The sequence below is a fragment of the Oncorhynchus nerka genome, linkage group LG12 (assembly GCF_034236695.1).
Source record: "Oncorhynchus nerka isolate Pitt River linkage group LG12, Oner_Uvic_2.0, whole genome shotgun sequence".
NCBI lineage: Eukaryota > Metazoa > Chordata > Actinopteri > Salmoniformes > Salmonidae > Oncorhynchus > Oncorhynchus nerka.
The window spans coordinates 29,436,714-29,459,100 of NC_088407.1; the positions used below are offsets into that span (position 1 = coordinate 29,436,714).

General features: G+C 41.7%; 1 protein-coding gene across 1 annotated transcript in view; it reads left to right on the forward strand.

Moving 5' to 3' along the window:
• The window catches only part of LOC115138079 (receptor-type tyrosine-protein phosphatase delta-like), a 206,512-nt gene that overhangs the window by 71,206 nt on the left and 112,919 nt on the right, over positions 1-22,387 (forward strand). Inside the window, 1 exon segment of the mRNA XM_065025473.1 lies at positions 20,651-20,796. Within this exon segment, the coding sequence (XP_064881545.1) occupies positions 20,651-20,796 (146 nt within the window).

The following is a 22,387-nucleotide window of genomic DNA, read 5'->3' on the forward strand; positions in this document are numbered from 1 at the left end:
GTGACAAATTCAGTCCGGAAGGGCCAGGGATGGAAATCGTTTTTAGCGACAGGTTCCAACCCACCCCTCTTTTGATAGTAAGAGGAGCTGTATGGATTCTGACAACGCCATGGCACAGGTGGAATGATTAATGAGAGACTCCACACCTCATGTGCTGCTAGAAAATACAAATGGCTGCCCAGAACCACACATAGTCATACTGCAAACATACCGTGGGCAATGTTTCAAGGAAATGTTGACATGACAAACTGCCAACATTATATTACCAGTTGTCACACCAAACAATTGTTTCACTAGTATAATGGTAGCCATTTTGAAGTCTGCCTCACGTTAAGCTGATAGCCAGGTAAAGCGACCTCTGTACTCCAATTGAAATACAGTGAACTTAGTTCTGTGTACCCGATTCCTATCCCAATTAGACCAGTAGTAATTGGACGTGGTTGAATTCATCTGAACAAGCCAGTGGCCTCCATGACAGGTGTCACATTGTGTCAATGACGCCAACCGTTTGTGATGTAATGAGGTGCCACAATGGGGTGATGCCCATGTCCCAGTGTCACTGTGTGGCAACTTGTGCCACAGTGGCATCTTCACTGACCCCCTCCACCACTGACAATGGGCGGCCATTTTCCTTTCCACTTAGTAAGGTATCTTTTCTCTCTAATTGCTCCTCTCCTCTCCTCATGGCCAAGGCCCTCGTGCATTGAACCAAATGTTAGAAGCATTGTTGGATACTTCAATTTTCAATTCTTGATGATTTTACCAAGTGAAATGTTGAGCAGAAGAGAAGGAATGAAATAAAGCCCCGACTTGCTGCAAATGGTACCATTACAACAGCTAAGTATTCCATCAAGCGCATGGTGTTAAAATAACACTGGTTGACATTATGGGTTCAGCTCGGTGTGGCAAATTAGCTTTCTCTGAGTCCAACCGCTTTAAAGTAGAGAAATCGCACTCACTTTACAACTCACTTTACGCACTAAGTGAACTGGCTTTCCCTAGAATATTCATGAAGCTAACAAACAGTAATGCTGAGTCAATGTGACTGCCGAGTATTTAACCTTTCTGCCAGTTAGTGTAGAATGGAGCCAGGGCTTCCCAAGCTTTAGAGCATCAGTATACCTTGTGGCATTTAATTAAATAGCATTGGCTTTTCATTAAGGTCTGTGGGTATTTTTTATCTCTCTCTTTTTCCAGTCTCTCACAAGATTCTGCGATCAAAAGATTCTTTGCAAAATCAACAATATCCTGCATATTATGTGGGCTTTCAAATTTGTGCAATCATAGCAATAGTTCCACATAAAACAGTCAAATCATCGCATTGTTATTGCATAAAACTGACCCATAATCGCTGTACAACAAGAGGGCTCGCAATTTCAATCAATCACTGCACATTTACCGCAATATATGGTTCAATCAAGCCACATGTCAACAAACGTTTCCTTCGTTAGCACATTCCTGTGACCAAATTTTGGCAAAATGTCAGAAAAAAACCGAAATCAAGCATTTTTGCCCACAAATATCCCAAAATATCCCTGCAAAACCCTGGAGGGACTGTTTTTGTATTTTCACCTGTCACTGATCCTTCCGGAATTGTTATCACCCACACCTGTCCCCTATTCCCATTGATTAGTATTTGTATATATGTGCCCTTTGGTTTCCATGATCTGGTCGATTATTGTTACAATGTCCGTTGGTGCGTGTGAGTACCTGTGCTGTGTTTTTTGGGCCTTTGTGCCCTTGAAGATTACGGGTCTCATCCTGTGTGTTAATCATCATGCTCTTTGTGTTATTTATTCAAGGTACTCCTCACTCTTTTGTTTTGGGTTTCTACCCTGTGTTTTGTTACGTGTTTGTTTGGTCTTAGTCCCCGTGCCTTTATACGACACGCCGTAATTTGGGCTTAATAAAAATAACTATTACGCATTCCTGCGCCTGTCTCCCGAATCATTCATACCAACGTGATGGAATAATTGACCATTGAGGGAGACAGCAGGAATGGCCCGTCCAACGACGCTGCGACTGGTTTGTACGGCACCGCCTCAACTTCGGCGGCTGCAACTGGCCCGCCTGCGTCTGTCTCCCAAAATCCTTTATACTAACGTGAAATCACCACTCCCTGTTTAGAATAAAGACAATAGCTGGAGGGTTAACTAAGAGTTAGTCTTGAATGCTCTCTAGTTTTGAAATTGTAAAAATGACTATGGAAAAATGGAAAACTGCACAAAGCTTAGGGGTTTTTGCAAGTCTAATGAAATTACTACATTTTATACTATATCTTGTGATATAGTATTAAATCCAGTGTAATTTTATACTATATCTTGAAAATGGCTCCGACAGAGATGGTCGCCTCGCTTCAGGTCCTTAGGAAACTGTGCAGTAATTTGTTTTTTTAATGTATTATTTCTTACGTTGTTTGCCCAGAAAATCTCAAGTGTTATTACATACAGCCGGGAAGAACTATTGGATATAAAAGCGACGTCAATTTACCAACATTATGACCTAGTCTTTCAACTTTCCCGAATCGGATCCCTTATTCGGACCTCCACACTGGACATCAGAGAGGCCGACCCAAAACAATGCGGTCGCCGCAGGAGAGGCTAACAGAGCGGCCTACTGGTCAGACTTAGTAGGCGAGCACACCATCCACCGCTTCCGACCATATTTGTCGCCAATGTCCAATCTCTAGACAACAAGATGGATGAAATTAGGGCACGAGTTGCCTTCCAGAGAGACAGAGATTGTAACATTCTCTTTCACAGAAACATGGCTCACTCAGGATATGTTGTCAGAGTGTTGTCAGAGTCGGTACCACCCGGTTTCTTCACGCATCGCGCCGACAGAAACAAACATCTCTCTGGTAAGAAGAAGGGCGGGGGTGTATTCCTTATGATTAACGACTCATGGTGTAATCATAACAGCATACAGGAACTCAAGTCCTTTTGTTCACCTGACCTAGAATTATTTTCAATCAAATGCCGACCACATTATCTACCAACAGAATTATCTTCGATTGTAGGCACAGCCGTGTATATCCCCCCCAACTTGACTCTATGTAGACTGGAAACCATATATCCTGAGGCTGCATTTATTGTAGCTGGGGATTTTAACAAGGCTAATCTGAGAACAAGGCCTCTTAAATTATATCAGCATATCGAATGCGCGACACGAGCTGGTAGCATTCTGGACCATTGTTACTCTAACGTCCGCGATACATACAAAGCCCTCCCCTGCCCTCTCTTTGGCTAATCTGACCATGTCTCCATTTTATTGCTCCCAGCCTATAGGCAGAAACTAAAACAGGAAACGCCTGTGCTCAGGTCTATCCAGCGCTGGTCTGACCAATTGGATTCCACGATTCAAGATTGCTTCGATCACGTGGACTGGGATATGTTCGGGGTAGCCCAGACAACAACATTGACATATATACGCTGACTCGGCGAGAGAGTTTATTAGCAAGTGCATCGGTGATGTTGTACCCACGGTGACTATTAAAACCTTCTCTAACCAGAAACTGTGGATAGATGGCAGCATTCGCGCAAAACTGAAGGCGCGAACCACCGCTTTTAATCATTGCAAGGTGACTGGAAACACGACAGAATACAAACAGTGTAGCTATTCCCTCCGCAAGGTAATAAAACAAGCAAAGCGTCAGTATAGAGACAAAGTAGAGTCGCAATCCAACGGCTCAAACATGAGACTTATGTGGCAGGGTCTACAGACATCAAAGCTGGGACCGAGAGACTGAAAAACAGCTTCTATCTCAAGGCCATCAGACTGTTAAACCTCTACTGCATCTTGCCTATGCTGCACAGCCATCGCTCATCCATATATTTATATGTACATATTCTTATTAATCTCTTTACATCTGTGTGTATAAGGCAGTCGTTGTGAATTTGTTAGATGACTTGTTAGATATTAATGCACTGTAGGTACTAGAAGCACAAGCATTTCACTACACTTGCAATAACATCTAACCATGTGTATGTGACCAATAACATTTGATTTGATTTGAGGATTTCCTCAATGTGCCAATTTAAACATGTTGACACAAACACACAGGAAACACACTTTCGCAGGTAACAAACATGCACAAACAAATGTGATTTCACACACTCTCTTTCTCTCTCTCTCTCTTTCTCTTTTGGTCTCTCTCTCACTCCCAAGTTGATCCAGAGCCCATTAATGTGTGTAAATGTTTGTACTCGAGGCCGCCGCATTTGTTTACCCTCCTGCTCTGTCAACTGTAGTCCGGTGAGGGGAGGCCAGGCCGAAAGAGACTAATGTAACATATTCCAGCAGTCCAAAGGCCACTTCCCTAGTCCTTAACAGACTAACAGGATACTGCTGTCGAGAGGCATCGCTCAAAAAGTCACATTCCCTGAAAACACAACTGTAACTAAAACTGGAAACCACCTGGGAATGTTAATACAACGGCCAGTTAAAACTCTAATTCAAACCCAGCCAGAAATAAAGGTACAGTTATGGGGAACCTCTGAGGTAAAACTTACTGCAATATTTTACATTGGTACATATCACCTCAGTGCACTAACCCAATGGCCTTAAAACCAGCCTTTGGAGGTACTGGAAATATCGGTCTCCCTCTTGTTTTCTGGCAGTTGGGTACATGTCATCCACTGCTGTGATAGTTATTGTTCTCACACTCAGGATCAGACTTCACTGTTCCACATCATCATCATCATCTGCACTGTGTTTTGGCTTGCTGTGTTTTGACAGCTCTTTAGTGTGGTTGAGAGCCAAGCAGGGTGTTCCAACGTCCTATTCTCCGGGCAGGCACACTTGGTTGAACACCAAAACAATTTAGTGACATCTTACTGACAATATCCTGCTCTGTATTCCATTTTGATTGGACTACAAAACATACGCAAGATTGTACAGTAAATTGGAACTTTTGGATTTGGTTTGTAAGCTCTGTTGACCTCACAAAACAGACAGTTTGTCACTAAGGGATTTGGCAAATACACAGGCACACACACACACACATTTTAAATACTTTATATGAATCCATCATCAAATTTACAAAAAAAGTTTCAAAGGGGCCTATATGCATGGCACTCAAGGGTTCAGAAAGCACCACCCTTCTCCAAACAGCTAGGCTGCCCACGACAGCTGAAACAGAGCAGTACCTAGCCAATTGCTTTGCTGTGGTATTTGTCAGGCCCTCAATCTGGAGGCCACGCACTGCAAGCCGGTGTACGTGGACGAGACTGCCAAATATCAGTGCCACCAGCTTGCACCTACTGTACAGCCGAGGCTGTCCAAGCGAGCCACGAGGGGCTGGTACTTAAGCAGCTTCTCAACACACACAAATTTGATGATCGCTGACAAATTCAGTGGTAACAATAGCAACAACATGGTGGTAACAACAAAAGACACACACAGACAGACCCACAGACACTCTCTCTCTCTCCATCTCCCGCTCCATCAGTTAGGCCAGCACACACACACACGATAAAAAAGACACTCTTTAAAGTGATCTGAAACTCTTAATTCCTCCGTATTAATTTAATGAGGTCCCCGGAGTGTCCTTGTTTTGCTCTTTGTGGTCACATTGCGCTCCTCACATCCTAGTTCCAGTGCTCTCTACCCCCCACTTTCATTTGTTTACCATTGAAGACTAAGTCACGGCTACAGAAACACACACACAATGAACTGTGTACTTTTTGGTGCGCAATTAGGCTTCAAAGCAGCTCGCTACATTGTTATGGTGTACATCGAGTGCAGTTTTGTTGTTCTGGAAATGTAAATACATTTCAAATCGAGCACGGCTAATGAAAACAGCGTCTTCATCAATATAACACACCATCTTGAGAACTTTACACTTACACATGTCAAACAAATGTAATTCTGTAGAATGTAAGATATCAAGCCATCACATACGGTTTATTCCCAGTCTAGTTAGAATGTTATAGCTGTGGTTTCTTCACTGTAAATGCCATTCATATTGGCATCCGGGAGACTACATTTTCACGGTCAAAATTATGTTCATCTCCAAACCGTTGACCTCCTCGTTTGGGGTTGAGTGTTTTTGATGAAATCAAAGGAAGTTAAGAAGCTGGACAATTTCCTGCACAAATGAATACACATTAGTGTATTCATTTGCTTCTTTTTTAATTTGCAGTCATTAAAGGTCAATGTCTCTACTGATGAAGGATAAAGATAACAGGACCTATCGCCTGAGGATTCATCAGTCTTCTTGTTAGGGCCTCCTTGAAGCTGTCCTTAGCTTTGTGCGAAGCTAGCATACGGAGTACATTTTCATTCATATTTGATTTTCCGTAGCGGTCACACTTTACTGTTTGCATATTGTGAATATCTGCACTGGGCATCATACATTATCATGAATTCCTGCAAGACATACAATACCAGTCAAAAGTTTGGACACACCTACTATTCCAGGGTTTTTCTTTATTTGTACTATTTTCTACATTGTAGAATAATAGTGAAGACATCAAAACTATGAAATAACACATATGGAATCATGTAGTAACCAAAAAAGTGTGAAACAAATCAGAAATATTTGAGATTCTTCAAAGTAGCCACCCTTTACCTTAATGACAGCTTTGCACACTCTATGTCAGTTTAACTATCTTAATTTCATCTTCATTCTCCACGAAGCACACGACAAAAGTGCCATGGTGTTTGATGCATTTGTACGCATCTCAGCACGTGTGACTGCTCTTGTTGGGAGAGGCTCAAATTTATGTTGACCCTCTGCGAAGGGGATCCCACTTCTGACACCAATTTCAAGGTTCATCCAAACAGTGGTTTTTAGGGAGGCCCTCCCCTCTGGCTGGTTTCCTTTCTGATTTGGTGGTCGGGGGATCCAGAGGACCATGTTTCCCTAATGGAACCCACATGGGATGACCACAAGCTACTTACCCCTGTCGTTTCTCTATCATGTGTTAGGCCGTTATGAAGGTGTTCTGCTGTGGGGAGAAAAAGAAACGGTTTGAAACAGCAACAAGGATATTTTTTCTTTCTCTTTCTTTCAATGCCTTCTACTACCATCATTATTAATGGGCTGTAAAAGGTCACTTTGGTCTCGGAGCGGCCGTTGGCGGTAGGGGTTTGTTTTCTCCCACACGGCACCCATCGGAGTTGGACTGAGCCAGAAACACTGTTGGGTTGGTGACAGAGAGTGCCATGGATAGGGCCTCCTAGGGGGAAGTGAAGAACTGAGCCGTAGTGCCACTGGTTGGGTTGTCACTGAAGCTTTTGGACAGACTGAGATGACTTCAAGATAACTTGAAGTAGACCTGTAGGCTGTAGCTTGAACAGAGTTGAAGGATTTTTCTGTTCCCAATGTTGACATTTAGGTGGAAAGTATGGTAATGGATTACTCATTCGTGGTAGTGTGTTTCTATCAAGGTTAGGTTAAGGTGAGGGTTTGGGAGTAGTGTGGGTTCTATGACAGCGTCCCACATGCAGTTCTGTTTTTCCCCGTTGCAGAAGTTCTGTGACAACTAATATAGTCCTCTTGTCTCCCCTCTAGAGATGTGGTTAGAGATGGCTAATACGCAGCTCAGTACGGTATGTGCTAGTCTTCTGCAAAAGTCTGAGAAAATACAGTGTGTATGGAATGTGTCATTTGTCATGGCTTGACAACTGGCATCCATTGGAAATGGCTTGGCACCAGTTGGCCATAACATTTTTGTCTGTTTATGTACACAATGGCAAATCTCCAGGAATGATTCTTGACATAATCCATTTGTGATCCTATGGAAGCAAATATGAGTCAGGCTTTTCTGCTCTGAGGGCAAAGACAATTACGTGAAAGCTTTTGGTTATATCGATTGTAATCAGAGTATTGATTACAATGCTACTAGCATATTACTTTTCCCCGCTCGGTGTCATGTTGGAAAAAGTATATACAAAGAGTGTACAAAACATTAGAAACACCTGTTCTTTCCATGACATAGACTGACCAGGTGAATCCAGGTGAAAGCTGTGATCCCTTATTGATGTCACCTGTTAAATCCACTTCCATCAGTGTAGATGAAGGGGAGGAAACAGGTTAAAGAGCCTTGAGACATGGATTGTGTATGTGTGGCATTCAGAGGGGGAACAAGCAAGACAAAATATTTAAGCACCTTTGAACGGGGTATTGTAGTAGCTACCATCCTCACCGGTTTGAGTGTGTCCACCACCCATAGGACATTCACCTAACTTGACACAACTGCAGGAAGCATTGGAGTCAACATGGGCCAGCATCCCTGTGGAACGCTTTCAAAACCTTGTAGTCCATGCCCCGGCGAATTGAGGGCAAAAGGGGGTGCAACTCAATATTAGGAAGGTATTCATAATGTTTTGTACATCCAGTGTATATCTGATGTCATCATAATGTTTCCCTATGGTTAGAATTAAGCACAAATGCATTTGAAACATATTTCTATAGGGTATGGTAATTTTAGTTTTAACTATACAGTGCATTCTTACAATGCCATTACATTGGCGTGACTAAAGTATGTGTTATCATTTCGCCATTTCCTTTCAAAACCTCCCTGCCCTCGCGTGATAACCATTGGCCATTTGTAGTTTTGCTGCCACTTAATGAAATAGTGGATAACAGAATGAACGAATGCATTTTTGTGTTAGCGTGGCTGCAACTGCCTATCCTATCAGATAATTAACTTTCACAAATACACTGCACCGACTACCGAGCAGAGAAAGCCTGCTGCACAATTAGAATGACTTATCTTTGCACACTACTATTTCCACAAATCGGAAAAACAAACAAACAAAGTCAAATGTCATACTTCTTGGCCAACCAATCTTCCGAACCCCTTATTTGTCACCCAACCAGCCCGCAAGTTAGTTTTTCAAACGCAAATGACTGAATAATGTATTAATTGGAGATTCAAGTCTTTGACAGAAGCGACGTATTCTCCGTGTTATTTTGCTGCATTCAACAAGTCAAGACTAGATGTTTCAAATTCCAACAGGAGGGCCAATGTTTCCCCCTCCAACCTCTTTTCACTACTGATGGCCTCATGCCGTCACTGGCGCAATTCAATATGTATACGCCTCCTTCTGTTTGATTTCCACCGCAAAGCAAGGTTTCTTTTCTTGTGTGCTGTTGCCACCGGGCCGGCGATCCGGTTCCATTTGAACAAATCCATCTGTTTGAGTGTGGCGTTTTTTATTAAAGGTCCAGTGCAGTCAAAAACACAATTTCCTGTGTTTATATGTACAGTATTTCCACACTATGAGGTTGGAATAATACTGTAAAAGACCGCCTGTTTTGGCCTGCCTGGTGAAATCACCAGGCGGTAAATTAGTTAATAGACCAATAAGAAAGAGTTCTAAACCTCTCTGCCGATAACAGCTAGTTTTCAGTGTTCCCCTCCCCACTCTGACCACTCCCAGACAATACTTGCTCTTTGCAAAAAAGCGTTTTTTTTACTATTTTAATTCAAAACAATCATAGTAAGGTACTCAATTGTTACCCAAAAATGATTTGATATTGAGATAAAAACAGCTTCATTGGACATTTAACCGTGAGACGGTGGCGGAAGGCAGCGGTTGGTGTGTGTGTGTGTGCGTGTGTCTTCGTGGGTAGACTATCCATAGGATGGTTTGCGCTGCCGACTCTTTCCACAGGACACTTTTTATGCCATATTTCAAACATGCTAAGAAACTCTGAGGAATAGGCTGTGGAGCACAATAACTATTATAGATTCAGTTCAATAAGTGGGCATTGGAATACATTATAGAACTTGGAGCCTTGTCTTTATTCTTCAAAGACTAAGGCATAGGAAACTATATTGTGTATTAATTCCTATTTGGCTTATTTGACGAAAAATAACGTCGTTTTAAGATCATTTATGGGGTTGATTTTCTACACTGACCACTGTAGCCTCGAGACACATTGCTGTAATCATAGAGCTTCCTAAGTGGTACAGTGTCATTACGTAGATAGTCACATTTGCTTAATGAACGCTTCCAGGGACAGTCTTTTTCCCCTCTTCCTTCTGGAAGGTTTTAAAGGCGGAGAAACCATTAACTTTTCATGCCATCCGCACTCCTCTTTCCTCCCATTCCACAGTGCTCTTCCTCCCTCTCTCTCCCACATGCTAGAATATTCTCACACCTCCTCTCCACCCGCTACTTGGGAAAGTATAAAAATGTGTTTGTGTTTGTTTAGTTCTGTGTGTGGAGCATCCAGGGGAGGCATGTAGGACAGAGTACTGTAGTGTAAAGTACTGCCGAATGAAAGACGCCAGACTATTATCTACTCTTTCTCTGAAGCGGTTGTATCTTTTGTACAGAGTGCCCCTAGAGCCCCAGAACTCAGACCTCACATAGCAGTCCCACAGAGCATGAGTAATGCAGCCTGTCTATGGCTAAGAAAAGTCCTATTGAATGTGTATGGGGTGGAGGGGTTGGGATGAGTGCTGGTGGTTCATGTTTGGGTCGTGTTATATGATTTGGCCTATCAACTCCTAAAATATAATACAGCTATTGTATTTCTTATAATGTTGTTACGTTGTCCCCTTGCATTTGTTACTGAACTAATTTCACGTGTTGTAATTCTCTGTGCTATACTTGAGAGCACGTAAGCAGTTGAGAGGCTCGTATTATTAACTTCCTTAGGTATTGACGGAAGAGCGGTCTCCTCAACAGTACTGTACTAAACATCCACAGTGAATAAATGCACTATTCCGGATCCAGTAATTAACCGTCATTCGGGGGCATGTCCCTTTTCAAGTAATCACTAATTGCAATAAGAATTTCAGTTCCATTTTAGGCGAGATAACCGATGAGCATGCAATGCAAATCAGTGAGCGGTTCTAATTAACCCTTGCTTCCTCCCTCTCGCCTGGCCCTTTGTGAGCACACACAATGTTGTTTCTCCGTCAGCAACGAAAAGGCCGTTTGTTTCATCACTAATGTGCAGATGTAAAGCTGTTTTGTGTTGCTCAAAAAATGCTTAACAGTTAGGAATGCCATGTGTGTTGTGTTTAGGGCGTTTGATGGTTGAGAATTACTTAGCACCTCTGAACGTAATTTGTAAATTGAGTGCGCGCCGATTTCACATGTAGAAGTGCATAAAAAATATCGGCAGTCAGAACGATTGGCATACAAACGCTAGATCCGTATGAGTATGAGCCTTTATGTAAACGTTTTCCTCCTTTGTCGAAGTGTGTGTGTGTGTGTGTGTGCGTGTGTGCGTGTGTGTGTGTGTGTGTGTGCGCGTGTGTGTGTGTGTGTTAGCTGTCCCCTCTCTTTTCTAGGAAAGGGATTTATAAAATAGGATCATCGTTTTCATCATAAACAATGCAGAGAGAAGCTAGAGCTCCTGCAGATGCACACTCACTAACATGACTTTGCACATCTATAGTAGTCTCTCTTGCCTGCATATTGCTCTTTGGACATTTAGCTCAGGGAGTTTCCTGACCAAATGACCCGGCTAAGAAAATATCTTGCCTCTAACTTGGGCCCAGAGTTTGTTCCCAGTCTGTTCACGTGGTCAGGATTAACTCCTGTTCCTTTTGATAACCTAATATCCAAGATACATTATCTCTGATGCTTTAATCAGTTCCTTAGCAGGAAGAAAAAGGGATTTGTCCAAATCGCTAGCCTTCCTGCCATGTTCAAACACCACCAGCCTCTTGCCACCATTACACGGCTTCCCTCCTCTTTCTTCCTGGCCAATCCGATTTTGTTCGACTGGGCAAAACTACGATCAGTCTTCAATATTTCTGAACTGATACGGCGTGTCTTAAAGACATCAAACAAGGTTAATGGCGTCTTTAAACGTTCCCTTTCTCCCCTCGTATGTCCAAACGGAGCGGGTATTTGTCAGAATGCCACCCAAATTGTTAGGATTAATTATAGCCAATGTTCCCTCTAAGCTGCACGCAGCTTCCCTGGGACTGCCGCACAGAAGAAATATCAGCCTGTGCAGAGAATCACGAGATTGAACTACACTCAACTTTCTAGAGTTTTCCCTGTTTGTTAACACTACCAATGTTTCCCTTTCCTGTGGAAATTGTGATCAAATCAACCCAATATTAGCCACTTTCAATGCAACATACCGAAACAAATCGAACTATGAAAGACTTAGTATGCAAAACGAACTATGCATGAGATTTTGTTGTAGGCAAAACACATCTGAGTAGGATTCTATTGCATCGACTGGCAAGACTCAGGCCCGTACTCTACACAGACTAGTGCACCATAACCAATCAGAGCTGCAGTAGGCCTATATGCATATAGACCATTGCCATATATGGATCTCCGCCATTCACTTTGAACTGGGCTGTTTTTACAGCATGAGCGGTCATGTGCTTGTTTTGAGATCAAAGCAAGAGCTATATGTAGCAACATGTGTTCATATCCTTTGCTAGTTAGTGAGTTATTAGGACCGTTATTGATCATTTGTAGTCATCAATGGGGGAGTGATTGCTTCTTACAAAAGCACAAAACGTGTGCATTATTTTGTCTTCAAGGGGCATTTTGAGACAGGCTTGAATTAGCTAAGCAAACAATAGGCAGAGGGTAGCATCATTTGCCTGATTCTCAGTAGTAATGGTATGGGAATAATAATGCATTTTATTTTGTGAATTAGTTTCTTGCATCCAACAACACAACAACATTTTCAGTCAGGACCTCAAGGAATCTAGGCCTACATTGAACACCACACATTGGCTGCTGCTATAGGCTGAACGCTATCTATTTCCATGTTAAAATGATAAGGGATGCATTTTCTCCATTGTTCTCGATAGTAGGCCACTCTGGTATGCCTACATTATGATCAAATAGCCCCAGTAGCCTACTTGACCACTGTTAAAACTAACTTCAAACTTGTACAGCCTCAGTGTTCACAGTAAATGTGCTCCGGAAATTGCACAGAAATTTCACAACGTTCAGGTTTGCAACTCAGTAGACCTGAAATTTAGAGGGAACATTGATGCGCACCCACCAAGGGCAAAATTCAGACATGGAAATGGGCCCTTTCACACAAATGAAATTGAATATGTAACTCAGTATAATTTTTTAAATGATGCGGTCCTGAACCGGGTGTCTAGTGTGGAAAAGAGGTCTGAACAGAAATGTGGGTTTATTAATGCACCCTTCTCGACCTCTTAATTCATACTCTTAAATGGTTTAGCAGTTAGAACACTACCTGTGGCGAAGGCTCAATTAGCTTTGCCATTACGAGTGGAGTTGAAGCTCCGCTTTCAGATCATTTTGAAGAGAATGTCTCAGGGCTATGTTTGTCTGGACACTAAGCCAATTTCAAACAAACGGGCATTGAATGGAGACTTTTTAGCCCCCCCCCAAATAAAACAGAAGCACTCCCTGAGGAGAATTTGGCAAAAAATATAATCATTTCTTTCTTTGCACGAAGCTTTGAATATCCATTTGGTCACAAAGTTATGAACTGATATACTTTCTTCCAAATCAAATCAGTTTAAAAGCAGACTGACCTCCGGATGATTCCTATAGTTTTACCAAAATGACGTCCCTGTTGCATGCCGCCTCTGCAATTTCTATAGAAAGGATAGTTAAAAGGCAGTCCTAAATCACACAGCCCTAATACAATAATAAAGCAAAAGAATGGGGACTTCTTGCCAACTCCTCTCAAAGCACTTTCACACTAATACCGGGGTCTCCATTGAGCTAATAAGCATTGAGAAAGCAACGTATGATTTCTGTGCAGCAGCTGCCACTACAACAACGTCGGCCATATTTCGGGTTAATCTCCCATAATGCTCCACATCATCCCAACTTTTGATCCCGCTATGACCTCATTGGCGGATCAGACTATTACTTCATGTGAACTAGCTGGGGGAGGAGTGGATAAAATGGATGTGACCAAATGATTATAATGAGTTCTGGTGGAAACCTGTATAGATTAGAATAAAACCTTTACTACCTGCAATGTTTTATTTGTCTGCCCCCTTTGAGACATTAAGGCAATGACATAAAAAACATCACATTTAGCAGTACGAGGAATAAAGCTCGCAAAAAGGCTACAGAGGAGGTGGTGAAGATCCTGCCATAGATCACCTGCTCTGTTAAAAAAGTTATCAAGCCACCCTTTTAAGATCCAGCATTAACAACCCACTGGCCAGTCGGGAGTCTCTCTGCTACACCCCCAGACACAGTGTTCCTAAGAGGAGTACAGGCTTTTCAGTCACCAAATTATTAATACTGTGTCTACCCTGGTTAAATTGAAAAAGGGAGCAGGGGGATGCTTTGAAGCGTGGCTTTTTTTTTCATTCAACTTAGTGAATACGTACAAGGTTATATAATGGCCCGCAGCAGAGTGGAATGGCGGTAGCATGGGCACAACACCACTAATGTTTTAGCTTGCACCGGGCTTTACACTTTTCATTTGTTTGTGGGCGACAGCTTAGCAGCGGATTAGCAGAGCTAGCCTCAATCATTTAGGTTGATTTAAGGGGAGCCCAGCGAAGAAGCTACCGAGGCACCTTTCCAAAGTGGTGACAGGGGATAGCGAGGTGTGAGATTGTTCGGTTTTTGTTGCCATCATCCCCTCCTATAATATTCTGACCATAGATCGACAAGGACCAAATTTGTTTTTGTTTTTAACTCTAAAGCAATTTTTCCCCCTTGTTGTACCCTTTGGCCATAAGCTCTTAAGTAGGGATTTTTTTAGACACTCAAATGGCATTAGTAACAGATTTTATGACAGCACACTATTTGATGTCACCCTCGTCTTGACTGATACTTTCTAAACTAAGATGCAGTGCAGTCTCTACGTATTGCACGGGTATGGGGCGGCAGGGTAGCCTAGTGGTTAGAGTGTTAGACTAGTAACCTGAAGGTTGCTAGTTCAAACTCCCGAGCTGACAAGGTACAAATCTGTCGTTCTGCCCCTGAACAGGCAGTTAACCCACTGTTCCTAGGGCGTCATTGAAAATAAGAATGTGTTCTTAACTGACTTGCCTAGTTAAATAAAGGTTAAAAAAAATACAAATAAAAAATCCCTTTGGTTTCTATCGTGCCCCCTCTACATCTAAATGTACATTTTGACAATAGCCAGTAGCAAAGGCACCCCCGCATCAACGTCTGCCTCTCTCCTGAGATCTCCCTTTTCGTTCAATGAGCATAACAACAGATCGTAGCATGTTTAAAAGGTGACAGGAGTAGTTAGAAGACACTGGATCTGACACTGAGTCAGATACAGTATGTTCTGCTCCCCCCTTACTCCCCAAAGGTAAAGGTTAGGGTAATCTGATCCTAGATCTGTGGTGATCTTCCTCAATACCTGCGTCAACATATCCCCGTCAACAAATCCCCACAAAAAGCTGTTGTGCGTCACAGCCAGACTTGAATAGGGGTTTGATCATGATATCTGGCGCCCTTGTCTGTGAAAACACCATTTCTTCCATGTCACGCCTCAATCATTCCCCATTGTGAGATGACTTTTCCCCTCCCTCTCACCTCCATTGCGAATCCCCATTCGTGTCATCATAGTCCATCACAGCCCACGCAGGGAGAGGCGTTGAGCCGTAATAGATGGCCCCCCGAGCAAACAGCCCAACAGCATATCAATTACCCATCCAGCCCTGTTCAGCCAGACGCCACGATGCAACCATTCCCCAGCCCAGCAGACAATAAGATACTGTACAACGCATATATTACGCCATCTTTTCTGTCACTTACAAATTGTGTGCTGTAGACCCGGCAGCACACCTGTGTGTGTGTGTGCGTGTGCGTGTGTGCGTATGTGTGTGTGTGTGTGTGTTTGTGTCTGTGTGTGTGTGTGTGTGTGTGTTTGGTGATTTCCTAGTCACCTTTGACAATGGAGAGCCATCTGCCAGCCTGTTGTTGTTGTGCCCTTTTCATTGCAGGCAACATGTCTCATGTCACTTCTCTATAAACCCTTCAGGTTCATTTGTTCAGTTTCAGTACTGCTGACGATCTCTCACACACACACACACACACACACACACACACACACACACACACACACAGCAGAAGTGATTCAGCCGCTCCTGGTATTATTGCAGCTGTGTGGCCCCTAATGACCACTGAAGTGATCAAATAAAAGGAAAACAGTTGTTCGGCACAGGGACAGATGGAGTCATACCTCATATCCAATCTTGCTTCTCAGGCTGAGGTGGTATGTCTCACGTCCTGCCTTGGTAGACTATCCTATAGTCTCAGCAGCTGACTGGCGAACTTTAAGCTATTAAAACCCTAACATTGCATTTTTACATAAAAGAGGACAGATGAAAAATGAACATGTGTAATGGTCATAACAATGATCATGATGATAATGATGTTATCATTTTAATCCTCTTAGGATTTCACCTCCACTTCTGAGAGCGATGACTTCTTTTTTAAGGTGCAATCGCTTTCATGTGTTGTAGAGATGGGGAAAAAATTGATACAGTTACATATCGCTTTATTATTTTGGACGATGTCATATCGATACTTTGTAAAAAAATATATATATTTGTGAAAAATATATTTAGATTTTTGCTAGGTAGTGTTAGCTAGCGCCAAAACAGATATTTTTCATCCTATAGCTTAGTTCTCCATCTTCTTTTTAAATAGTGAGCCGATATGTTTTCAGCACTTTATGACTGATCAAAACAAACTTTAGAATTTTCTCATGCTCTCTCTTCTCTCTGCAGCAGACATGTAGTGAGCAATATGTTTGGAACATCAAATTGCAATAAAATCACAGTATTAAATCACAATACATATAGAATCAGGAGAATCGCAATACAACTTGTATCCTAAGTATTGTAACAATATCGTATCAATTCCCAACCCTAATGTGTTGTGTGTCCATTGGGCCATGCGTGTACATGTACAATACATTTATTCCTTGTAAAATAGGGGTTTCCTTGGACAGATCAACAATAAATCAACCGATTCATTTTGTAGAATTAGATGTTTAATTAAACAATATCCCCAGATAACGTGGGTACGAGGTGCTGATCATGAGCAAAGTTAAAAAGGTAGGGATTTACAGTCCTTAAAACTACACTTCTCTGACTCTTGTGACAATGGAAATGTAAAACGAACAATATCATATAGTGTGAAATTCCATCAACTGTCAATTTCTCATGGCTGTCCACACATGCCATGGTCGGACAAAGAAAACGCTGTTCCTATCTCCTATTCTCACTGTCCTCCCCTGCATTGTTTTACATTTCTGTCCCTTATTGCCTTTACACTTGACTAGTTGTGCTGAATCGCGAGCACCAATTAGGGCTTAGAAAACCCTCGCATGGTCAATCAGATCCTTGCCAGAGCTCTTATCAAGAACGGTTCTCATTTACGCGGGATACAATCCCCAATGCCAAGTGGGTGGTTTTCCAGGGATAAAAAAATGTGAGATAGCAATATGTTCTCCACACACTGTTAGACAAGTCTGTGTGGTCATGGCTGTTATGTGGGATAGTTATTCAAAAGTTGTTTCATTCTATAACAAGGGTTATAAAATCTTCCTTCAGCCCTCCTCCTGGACAGTCTACTGTCTGTACAGCCCTTTGTTCCAATATTGTTCTAGTATAACTATTTCTACCACTAGATGCTCATTAGTACCTTGATTAGCTCAATTTGCATAGCCAATAGCTATCCAGAAGGATGTTTGGCCACACCTGTTCTGGAACATTCTGAGTTGGGGGGAGGGGGGCAGAGCTGGTTAGAGCTTCTCTTCTCTTTTTTGGGAGGCGAGCTCAGTCCAATTTCAGTGTTAACGTTAGCATGCCAGCTGCAAAGACCCATGTTGAGCATCAATCATCGCCTGCCTTCTGTTTCTCTGTAATGTTTGGAAAAAGTTGGGCTCGGTCATTAGAAACAAAATGGGGGTCAAGGGGCCACGAGATGTATGTCCCGTAAAACAGCACATACACTTAATGCACTGTGTGTTATGAAACAGCTTTCCTAGACGGATGTGGGTAGGAGCGTTGAATTATATATATATATATATATATTTAATATGACCGTCTCACAGTGACCTTTTGTGTCACTAACGTTGAGGATACTAGTAACTCATGTTCATACACAACAAGAGAGCAAAATAGTTAGACAACTTTGCAACTGTTTCTCTTGCCAATGATTGCTAAATGGCATGATTCACTACTAATATTGTGCAACTATAGGAAGCACCAGCAAAGCAATGTGACAACAAATAAATAACTTGTTATCCAATCTTATCCCCAATAACAAATATAAAGTACCTTTAAAAATGAATTTAAAGAGTTTCATTCCAAAACACTAGATATCAATTTTCAGAAATATTGGTCAATTAGCTTTTATTTTTTAAAGAAATTATGAAAACGATTGGTGTGATTTTTCACTATCTAATGGGCATGGGGTTGGTCAATGATAGACATGTATTTGTTTAAAATCTATCACTTGATGGTTTCATTTCAGAGACAAATAATCATGTTTTTCACTAAATGTAGTACTGCTAGGTTTTACACAGTCAAATGTAACAAAAAATACATTTGAATAAAGAACTGTACAAGAACTGTACAAATGATACATTTCTGACACATATATATATATATATGGATTTGGAGAGTCTTTGGTGTTTATATAATAATAATAATGACTTACAGTTAGTGCATTCATCTTAAGATAGCTAGGTGAGACAACCACATATCACAGTGAAATATACTGGAGACGAACATTCCTTTCCAGCTAAACAATGGATATATGTATCGTTCAAACATTCAGCAGACATGTCATCCAACATATGTCAGGTAGTGCCACACCCCTTGACTTTTTCCACATTTTGTTTGTTACAAAGTGGGGTTAAAATGGTTTTAATTGTCATATTTTGTCGAAGATATACACAGAATACTCTGTAATGTCAAAGTGGACAACTATTTTCAGGTCTTGCCATAGATTTTCAAGCAGATTTAAGCCAAAACTGTAACTCGGCCAGTCAGGAACATTCACTGTCTTCTTGGTAAGAAACTCAAGTGTAGATTTGGTCTTGCGTTATACGTTATTGTCCTGCTGAAAGGGCTTACTCTGTGAACTTATTTTTAGAAACAAACATTGAATGTCCCTTTGAGCATGGCAAAGCTATTGTTATTATTGACACTTTGGATGATGTATCAATACACCCAGTCACTACAAAGATACAGGCGTCCTTCATAACTCAGTTGCCAGAGAGGAAGGAAATCGCTCAGGGATTTCACCATGAGGTCAATGGTGACTTTAAAAACTGTAAAAGTTACATAGTTTAATGCCTGTGACAGGAGAAATCTGAGGATGGATCAACAACATTGTAGTTACTCCACAATACTAACCTAATGGACAGAGTGAAAGAAGGAAGCCTGTACATAACATGCATCCTGTTTGCAACAAGGCACTAAAGTAATACTGCAAAGAATGTGGCAAAGCAATTCACTTTTTGTCCTGAATATAAAATGTTATGTTCAATCCAATACAAGACATTACTGAGTACCACTCTCCATATTTTCAAGTATCATTTTATGGGTATGCTTGTAATTGTTAAGGACTGGGGAGTTTTTCAAATGGAGCTAAGCACAGGCCAAATCCTAGAGGAAAACCTGGTTCAGTCTGCTTTCCACCAGACACTGGGAGATTAATTCACCTTTCAGTGGGATAATAACCTAAAACGCAAGGCAAAATCTACACTGGATTTGCTTACCAAGAAGATAGTGAATGTTCCTCATGGGCTGAGTTAGACTTTTGAATTAAATCGGCTTGGAAATCTATGGCAAGACCTGAAAACAGTTGTCTAGCAATGATCAACAACCGATTTGACAGAGCTTGAAGAATTTTGAAAAGAATCATGAGCAAATGTTGCACAGTCCAGGTGTGGACTGCTCTTAGAGACTTAACCAGAAGGACTCACAGCTGTAATCGCTGCCAAAGGTGGTTCTAACATTAAGTGTCTATTCGGTATTGTACTCTAAATTGATGACTTGATTTACAACACTTGCCATAATATGGACATGGTCATTTACCAAATAGGGCTGTCTTCTGTATAACACCCATACCTTGTCATGGCAAAACTGATAGGCTCAAACCCATTTAAGAAGGAAAGAAATTCCACAAATGTACTTTTAACACTTGTTCATTGAAATTCATTCCATGTGACTACCTCATGAAGCTGGTTGAGAGAATGCCAAGAGTGTGCAAAGCTGTCATCAAGGCAAAGGGTGGCTACTTTCAAGAATCTCAAATATAACATATTTTGATTTCTATAACACTTTTTTTGGTTACAACATGATTCCACTTGTGTTATTTCATAGTTTTGATGTCTTCACTATTATTCAACAATGTAGAAAATAGTAAAGAAATTAAGAAAAACCCTTGAATAATTAGGTGTGTCCAAGCTTTTGACTGGTACTGTATATATTCCTACTTCTCTTGATTGCATCATTTTACAAGTACCAGATTCTATGTTTCCACTCACATTGAGAAGGCAATGCAGTCTCCAAACGGAGTCTGGCTTGACCTCCAAAGACAATCCTCTTAGCGATAACATGCAAGTGCTGAAATCTGCAACTTTGTGACTTTCTGGTCTTGGCGCGTTCATAAGGAAGATAAATCGCTTGCTGTCTGCAACGATTATCACCTTCGATAACTATTTATGTCCCCTCTCTCTCTCTCTCTCTCTCTCTCTCTCTCTCTCTCCCCCTCTCTCCAGCACCACCAAAGTTTTTGAGAACCCCCAATGACCAAACGGGCGTGCAAGGAGGCGTGGCATCATTCATCTGCCAAGCAACGGGAGACCCACGCCCCAAGATAGTTTGGAACAAGAAGGGGAAGAAAGTCAGCAACCAGAGATTTGAGGTATTAGGTCTATTGTTCTGATGTAAAATGCTCGACAAAACGGGAATGCTCAACAGTGCTTTTGGTACCCCCATCCCCCGTCCCTCCCGTCCCTCTCCAAACCCCTAACACATAATCCATCCCCCCGATCTCCCAAATCACACGCCCGCCTTTGCCACCACGCATGAGCAGGCTTTAATAATCATGCTGGCCCAGCCATCTAACATGCATGAGATTTAATGAGCAAGTACACAGCGATCTGGGACATATTTGTAATTAAAGAAATATAGAAAGAATGATGGGGAGTGAAAAAAAGAAAAGGGGGAAGAAATGGTGTGACCCAGATACCTATATTAACATCATGCTGCATTTAGCTGCTTATGCAAAACGAGGGAGAAGTATCTCTGTAGTTCAAAGGTCTTTTGCTTCGTGGCATCTTTATCTAAATGCATGTCCCCCTCGCTGTTTTGTTTGGCTGCAAGCTTTGATTTGTCCATTTCTTCAATCGCCATGACAAATAACACATCTTCTTCGAACACTGATAAGATTTCTATACATTTCTGTGTCATTCCCTTTCGGAGTGTATCGTAGTGTGATATGAACAAACACCTTCCTCTCTCCTTGCCATACTACTACTCAGCAGTAATGGGTTATCTGGATTTGGAGAGTCTTTGGCGTCTCACAGGTCGGGCAGGAATCGAATCTTATCAGAGTTCATCACATTTGTGCCGCTGCACGTACTGAATGCTAATGCACTAGCTCGCTAACTCACCCATCGCCGCTGCGAGGCTTGCTTGCCACGCCCTTATTCCCCCACTCACTCACGCGGCCGGCTCCTCATCCCTAACAAAGCCCATTTCCCTTTACAGAAACACTGAGACTTTCTCAACCCAATTTTCTTTCTCTTTGAGTTTGAAATGGGAAAGGGAGCACTTTTACTTACCATCATCACGCGCTCTTGCAATGATTGCCCGAATGTGCCCTTGTCGCTTGGCCACTGAACCGTCAAGGTGTTTTGTTCAACTAACACATGAAATGATATGCTCTAAACTGTACCAGTGAGTTGAGGCCGGCCTTTCTGCGTGTGTGTTTGTGCTTGTGTGTCTGTATATGATGCAGAGGTTCTTAACAGTCAACTTCTTTTTTAAACCTACCTAAAAATGCTTAAAAATGAGTTATGATACAGGGCTTTCTAAAAACAGTGAGTATACAGCATGGAATGATAGCTGTAAAAGCTACAAAACACCCGTTTGTGAACATTTTACGTGTTGTATGTCCAAAACAATTGGTCATGTCTTTTTGTACTGCTATCACGTCATGGTGATAACAATTGTTCCTCACTGTTTATCTAACCACATTTAATTGTTTGTTATTGTTCTGTCCCATTGAAGTATTTCAATGTTTTTAATAGTTTGTTAACTTTAAGAGTGGGGCGAACCAAAATGTACATGCAATATAAAACAGACATAAAAGTCCAAACGATTCGTTCTGGCCAATGGATACTTTCCCATTCTTAAAGTTAGTTGGCCTCTTTGATTATCTTCCCAATAATTGATACACAAGATCAGCTCATATTTTGGATCCAAAGTTGATGTCGGAGAGCTGTGAGCCA